The sequence below is a fragment of the Pteropus vampyrus genome, unplaced genomic scaffold (assembly GCF_000151845.1).
Source record: "Pteropus vampyrus isolate Shadow unplaced genomic scaffold, Pvam_2.0 Scaffold116, whole genome shotgun sequence".
Lineage (NCBI taxonomy): Eukaryota > Metazoa > Chordata > Mammalia > Chiroptera > Pteropodidae > Pteropus > Pteropus vampyrus.
Window position 1 is genome coordinate 1,616,026 of NW_011888897.1, and position 6,736 is coordinate 1,622,761.

At 41.2% G+C, this 6,736-nt stretch overlaps 2 protein-coding genes across 2 annotated transcripts in view; one reads left to right on the plus strand and one right to left on the minus strand.

Annotated features, from left to right (window-relative positions):
* The window catches only part of LOC111743542 (antigen WC1.1-like), a 23,344-nt gene extending 19,856 nt beyond the window's left edge, over positions 1-3,488 (plus strand). Inside the window, exons 5-8 of the mRNA XM_023533932.1 lie at positions 303-335; positions 744-881; positions 1,359-1,454; positions 3,223-3,488. Coding sequence (XP_023389700.1) covers positions 303-335; positions 744-881; positions 1,359-1,454; positions 3,223-3,314 — 359 coding nt within the window. The 3' untranslated portion in view covers positions 3,315-3,488. The remainder of the gene's footprint in view (positions 1-302; positions 336-743; positions 882-1,358; positions 1,455-3,222) is intronic.
* Positions 3,489-4,421: 933 nt separating this feature from the next.
* Positions 4,422-6,736, minus strand: part of LOC105296020 (antigen WC1.1-like) — a 34,768-nt gene continuing 32,453 nt past the window's right edge. Inside the window, exons 11-12 of the mRNA XM_023533933.1 lie at positions 5,718-5,864; positions 4,422-4,621 (exon numbers count right to left, since the gene is read on the minus strand). Coding sequence (XP_023389701.1) covers positions 4,476-4,621; positions 5,718-5,864 — 293 coding nt within the window. The 3' untranslated portion in view covers positions 4,422-4,475. The remainder of the gene's footprint in view (positions 4,622-5,717; positions 5,865-6,736) is intronic.

Below are 6,736 nucleotides of genomic sequence, written 5' to 3' on the forward strand. Positions count from 1 at the left end.
AAGAACAACATTGCCCAGCATACAGCAGGTACAGTGCCATGATCCATGGGCAGAGGAGAATATTCAGATTTATGGTAAGTGGGTGGACCAAGACACTGGATTAGAATTGAGGGAGATGTGAGTTTATACCCAGAAGCACTTCCTGGATTACATTGCTTTCTGTACTCTAGTTTTGGGAGTAGCTTTTGCCTGATCTCCTGAGTGTGGGGTAATAACAATATGGCAGTGGCGGTGGATATAACCCTATAGCTTTTTCAGGCCAACTCAGTACAGTGATCCCATTCTTCTTTTCTTCTTTCCAGGTGAGAGGACAACAGTGGCCCCCAGCCATGGAAGTAAGTGGTTATTCCTCTCTGGATCATGAGATAGAAGAGACGCCCATATTTCTATGGACTGGCACTGTGGAATCTACATATTTCTGGCAAAATTAACCCTATCAGTACGGAAAGCCCTAATAGTCAGAGATTTGTAATCTTATGAAATTGCGTCTGCTGTAATGCTTCAAAACTGTTTATCAGCTTCGATTTTATAAAAATTCCTTAGCACCAGATTCAATTCTGGTTGACAAAGCTCAGAGAAGGACCTGGGTTGATCACATCTTGGAGTTCAGGCAGACCCATCGTATCTGAATGGTGATTTTATGGTCTTGAGGACTCAGGAAATGGACTCAGGAGAACTCATAAGGGGAGTTCTCCTGAGCTTATGATCCTCTCTAAAATATCATGGTCTTCTTCTCTCCTCAGGCACCAATTCCAGGTCATCTCCTGTCCTTGGTAACTTCTCCCTATCTGAGAGCCTCTATATCATACTTGGTGGCCTTCTCTTGCTGGTTTTTATCATCCTGGGGATTCAGCTACACAGATGGAGAGCAGAGCACCAAGGTGGGCCTTAGAGATGATAAATGACCTATAAAGTAGTGGGAAGAGTATTGAGCCAGTTGTGATCAAGAAAAGTGCACAAGTATCAGTCTCCATTACTATTTTTTGGCAAACTCTACCTTCTCTACAATAGACTTTAAGATTTGAAAGAATTCAGTCCTTGGTCCTGGGTTGAATGTAAAATCACTCAAAAATTATGACTTTCTTAAAAAAATATATGACTTCATTAAAAAAAAATTTAGGACTTTCTTTTTAAAAAGTATGACTTCCTGTGTGGACAATATCAATAGAATTCAGTGTAGGATCAAGATCATGGTCAGGAAACCTAGGTCTGTCCTAGAAAGGCATAAGGCTGATAAAGTGACCCTAGAAGCCCACAGGGGTCTTTCTAAGGGTGAGCATTGGAAAGCACTGAAGACTTTGTCTATTGTATAAGGAATATCTCTAGGGCAGTCTCTAAACTCATGCCACTTTCCTCAGCCTTATCTGCTTTTGAAGATGCTGTCAATGAGGTCTTGTACCAGGAGTTTGATTACCTCATAACACCAGAGAAGGAAGATCTGTTGGACAGCCCAGGTGTGTTCCATGCCCTCTCCTCTCTTCATGAGCTGGCTATGGGTTGTCTTCAGCAAGCACAGACACAACCACTAACCCAACCTCATACGGTTAGCCTCCTCCTAAGGCAGGAGCTATAAACCCTCTCTCTACAAGTCTGAAGCCTCAAGATTTCTTCTGAACCATGACATTAGGCCTCCTACTGTGGGAAAGTTTTTCTGTTTGTCTATGATTGTTTTTTCTCTGCAAGGTAACCCATCTGATGACTCAATGGCTAAGCTGATGTATTACACAGAGGACAGTGAGGAGAATGGAGACCCTGAATCTGCCCTGGGTAATAGAGATAGGTCTTCCCTTGGATGGTGAGGATGTGACAAGAACCTCATCTGGGGAGAATTCCTCCTATAATTAGCACGGGAAGGATCTCTTCTTGCCAGTTCACAGCAATTTTCCCTCTCTCTGCCCACTCTGTGACCTCAGAAAGGGAAAGATCAGACTCAGTTCTCTGTATTCGCAGCTACATCCACTCAGTTACAAACATGCATCTAATGGATTAGCATGGATTCATAGACCATTTTTTTAAACATCTGAAACTGATAATCTCAAAAATTTGCTAAAAAGAACATTTGGAAGGATGGTTGGATCCTGAGATAGTATGATATTGGGATCATTTAGTGGGATATGTGTATATTGAGACCCAAAAGTTGATTTTAATAAACTCTGAATACATGGAGTGCTTGATGCCTGTACTTACCAGAAGCTCTTATTTAAAAAGGACCTAAGAGAGGAGAATGTTCCCCTAGATCTTCTCCAGATAGTAATGATGCACAGCTCTTGGGATGAGGCCTGTTGAGAAGGGCTCCTAGGGGTTGGATCATAAGGCCAACCAATCACTAGAGAGATTGAAAGTCAGATATACTGTGATCAGGACTGATGGGATCTCCTGTCTCTGAATGATAGATGTCCAGTCTTGCCTCTCCCAGTCAGTGTGTCTTCCATAGCTTCATAAGGCACATGGACAGCCTAGGTTCTCTTGGGCCAGATTCATCCTCCCTCGGTCTCTGATATGTGCATATTACGTTATAACCCTGTACCATATACTTGAAAATAGTACCTGAAAACTCGTAGCCAAATAGCTTTTGTTGATGTTTTATTACATGAGAGCCCATGTTAGAAAAATATTGTTGACCTTGATATATTCGAATATTTAGAAGATTTAAATAACTTCTAAGAATATTGAGATCAATTGTGTGCCTTTGAATGTGCAGTGGCCTTAATTAGAGTCGTAAAGTCTCAGCACAGAAGGAAAATAAAATGCAATTTTCTCTCATTGTTTCAACTGACAGATGAAGACTCTCATTCCTTAGGAACAGGCTGCTCCCTTTTGGCATCTGACAGAGAACCCAAATTGTTCTCATGAATACTTTTATATCAGATTTTATCTGTTATTGAGGTGTTGAGGAGAGGTCATCTGAGGTACTTTGGAGAGGTCATCTCCTTCCTACATTTCTTAAGAAATCAAACCAGACTAGTGTGGAAGAGAGAATTCCTGTCTCTTTTTCACTCTTGACATTATTCATCTACCTCCTTTCCAACAGTATAGATCAAGACAAGACTTTACACAGAGTAACTGAGTCAGTATGAAGTAGCTCTATCTAGCCTTTCAGACAAGTGTTGGACCCCCATGCTTGTGTATTTTGTAGCCACTTTATACTAGTCTCCTTCCACCAGAGGACTCTGTCCTGTCTTTTTGTCACCACTGAAACCAAGATTCTTTTCACCATTTCAGGCATCTCTCTTCAGTCTCCTAGAAAAGCTATCAACTCTAGCATGAGAGGAAGGATTCTCATTGGTCCTGTGACAAGAGGACTCCGAGCATGATGATGTTGAGCTTGGCACCATGTAGTGCCATTTTTGGAGCAAGTATGCCAGACACCTTGTGAAAATCTTTCTAATGTTGCCTTTTTCATAGCAAATAAATGATAATTCTGTCTTCATTACTGCAAAGTTTTCACATGCACCTATGATGAAAGGAAATTATTTGTAATAAATACTCTGAGCTTCATAGATGAATACTGTTCATTTAAGAATCTAGGTATGTTCACCCCCAATAACCTTAGAAAATTTAGTCTTCAAACATTCTTCTTTCCTCAAGTGAAATCTCAGTTGAAAAATCAGTGTTACACTTCCCCTCAGACTATACTCTTGCCTTCCTTTAGATAAAGAGTTTATACTTTTCTTGAACAGCATAAAACTATGAAATCTGGCTCTGAACTAAGTGCTTACTCTTAGGAAGATAAACTCAGAAACATAACTGAATATTATAAAATATTCCACCCATCTTCTATAAAACCTAGAAGTGAGGTTTAAAGTGTGGGTTGGTTAGGTAGAAGGAAAATAGTTGCAGCTTTTCTAATTTTGAGTAATAAATGAAAAATTAGCCTAGGGAATTGGAGATGGAAAAGGAAGAGACAGTTATGTAGAATTACATTCTTAATTATTCTATGAAAATTTGAGCAGGATAAGAAAAGCTGTATTCATTCTCTCACTAGCCAAACTCCCATCCTCTACTTTAAAACTTATACCCACATCTGGTGTCTAGGAATTGTTTAAAAACAGGTGATGTGACATCTCAGGGAAGAGCATACATGAATGTTCAGGATTGGGTTTTCTTTTTATGAGTTCACCTTGCTAGGAAGGAAGGTATGAGTGTGGACCAAGTTTAGAGTCCCTTGTCTAAGTAAGAATGACTTGGAACATTCATGAGCCTGTATGAAATAATGCCTTGAATGGCTTGTGGGGGACATGAGAAACCAGGTCACTTCACTCACCTTGCATTTCCTTTGAGAGAAACTGATGGAGAACCAATTGTCTAAAAGTAGTTAGATCAAACCTACTAAATCATCAATAAAGCAAAAAGTACTTTATTCAGAATATTTAATTTTGAGCAATTTCCATATAATATAATTATAGGTCAGCACTACTCTGTTGGAATACAAGCAGTTAGAATATCTGAGGTCTCATCTCATTTTTAATTCAGGATCATGGGAAAGCCACTGTAGATGTTCCAGGAGCACTTAGTTCAACGTCATCATACATGGGGTTCTCCTTTTCCCCCTGGAGCAGCCAGGGGCTATCTTCTCCTTTCCTAGGATTAGCTGCCCCTCTAGGAAAGTACAGAGAGGAGTCTGCAACAGTAAAGAGAAGTTCGATTAGAATTGTGACAAAGGGGCAGGACAGTGTAGTAAATGGGAATGACAAAGCCTTGCTGGGGCTCTATTAATGCTCAGGGAGGCTCAGAATATGCAATATTAGTTACAGCAGGGATGTATCAGAGCTATCTTATCAGGATCCAGTCCATGTGGGTCTCTGGGACCTCAAGTTATCTGAGAAACACTGGATCACAGGATCTCTGTGGCCAACACAAGGGTTCTCTGAAGATTTTTTCCTGACTTACACGATCAGCACAGATTTGGCCCAGGAATGTTAAGAATCATAATGTGGAATGTGAAAATTTCTCCTTTCACAATTGTCAGGTCTGAGTTCACAATTTCAGGTCCTGAGTTCACAGGAGATCACATCTGGAGAAATCTCGGTTCCCCACTTACAATCTAACTCTGCTCTTGGTGGCCTTGATTTGTGTTCCCAGGTGCCCACAAAAATGATTACAGGAATCTTACTCAGTTGCCACCTTCCCAAGGAATCACTTGAACCCTCAGATGGAGAACTACTCTTCTCTGGAAAATGAGTGTCTTTGTTTGGCCATTGAAATGTCTGGAGCAGATTAGCCCTTAGCTGCCTACAAATTCTGAGTACAAAATTCACCACCATAGCTTTAATTTTTAAGGCCACCATATATTATAGACCTTGTACATATTAGTACCAACATCTGATCACAGTGCACCTTAAATTGTCAAAATGTCTCACAAATTCCAATATTGCAATATTTTTTTAAATCACTAACTGCTTTTCATGTATGAGACTACACAAAAATGTTATCGGAATAGTTGCTCCATGTTTGGATTTGGCGAATATGCTCATTTCATCTTCAAGTGTTAATGCAAACACATCAAGGATGAAGTTATGGAGATACAGATACCAAGAATATGGAATGATTCCTCTCTTCCAAGGAATCTGACAGTATTAAAGAAAGGAATGCTGCAATCAAATATATGAGGCCAACCAAATTTTGAATTTACAGGAAGGATGGGCATTGAGGAACTCAAATTCACCCTTTTCAGGCCAGAAGTGAAAGATGGCAGGAGATCGGCTAATCCCACTCACCTGTCTGAGAGACCCTCATCCTATTCTCCTCCTCTGGGGGTACTTCCCTTTTGCTCCTCTGAGAGGCAGGAGGAGCCTTGGGTACTGGTATTTCTTCAGCATCATCGTAACCTTCACTAGGGACATCAGTCCTCCAAGCTAAGGATTCTAAGGGCAGACAAGTGGGTCAGATGAAACCACAGTAAATAGGTTGGTTTAGGGAATACCTAAAATCCTTTCTGACCCAGAGATTCTGATGGCCGCTAAACAGAGGCACCATTCAGTCCATGTTTTAATTGGTCTGTGCTGAGGCCATACATTTCATTTTGTTGTGCCAATAAACCAGAAAATAATCTAAATATCTCAATATTTCTTGATTTAAGACTATGTATTTCAAAGCAACTCCTACACCAAGGAGCATTACTAAAATATCTTGTCATATTATACTTTCCAGATGTTATTTTTAAAAACAACTTGTGCCTGTTGTGACAGAATGAAGATGGTTCTGGACACTGAGAGCCCAGCCCCAACATGAGGAATTGCAGAGAAGGAGAAGAGCAGCAAAAGACAAGAGACCCCTCTAATGCCAATCAAAGGAAGACTAGTCCCCCCTGGCTCTCATCTCCGAAGGAAATTCCCCTTCCCCCACAGCCCAGCCAAGGCAGATCCGCCTCGAATACCTGGAGCAGAGTTATAGTCACGGTTCCCCTCACCGTCCCCAGTGTAATATGGCAGTTTAGTCACTGAGTCATCTGATAGAGACCCTAATGTGGAGAAAAACATCACAAAAACAAACAGAGCAAATCCTTTCCACAACTATAGGCTCCATGATAAGGCTGAGAAGAAATGCTGGGGCTGGCATGGTTCTTATAATGTAAAGGGAAGGCTCAGAGCTCACAGAGGCTCTGGAGAGATTCATCCTGCCCTCTGTAGGTGGGTGGGGGGCTGCTTCTGTGAATCTAGGGTAGATATGGGGTCTGCAGATGCTGAGAAGACCTGGCTTACCGCCAGTGGGTAGCCGACACCCAGAGGACCCAGGA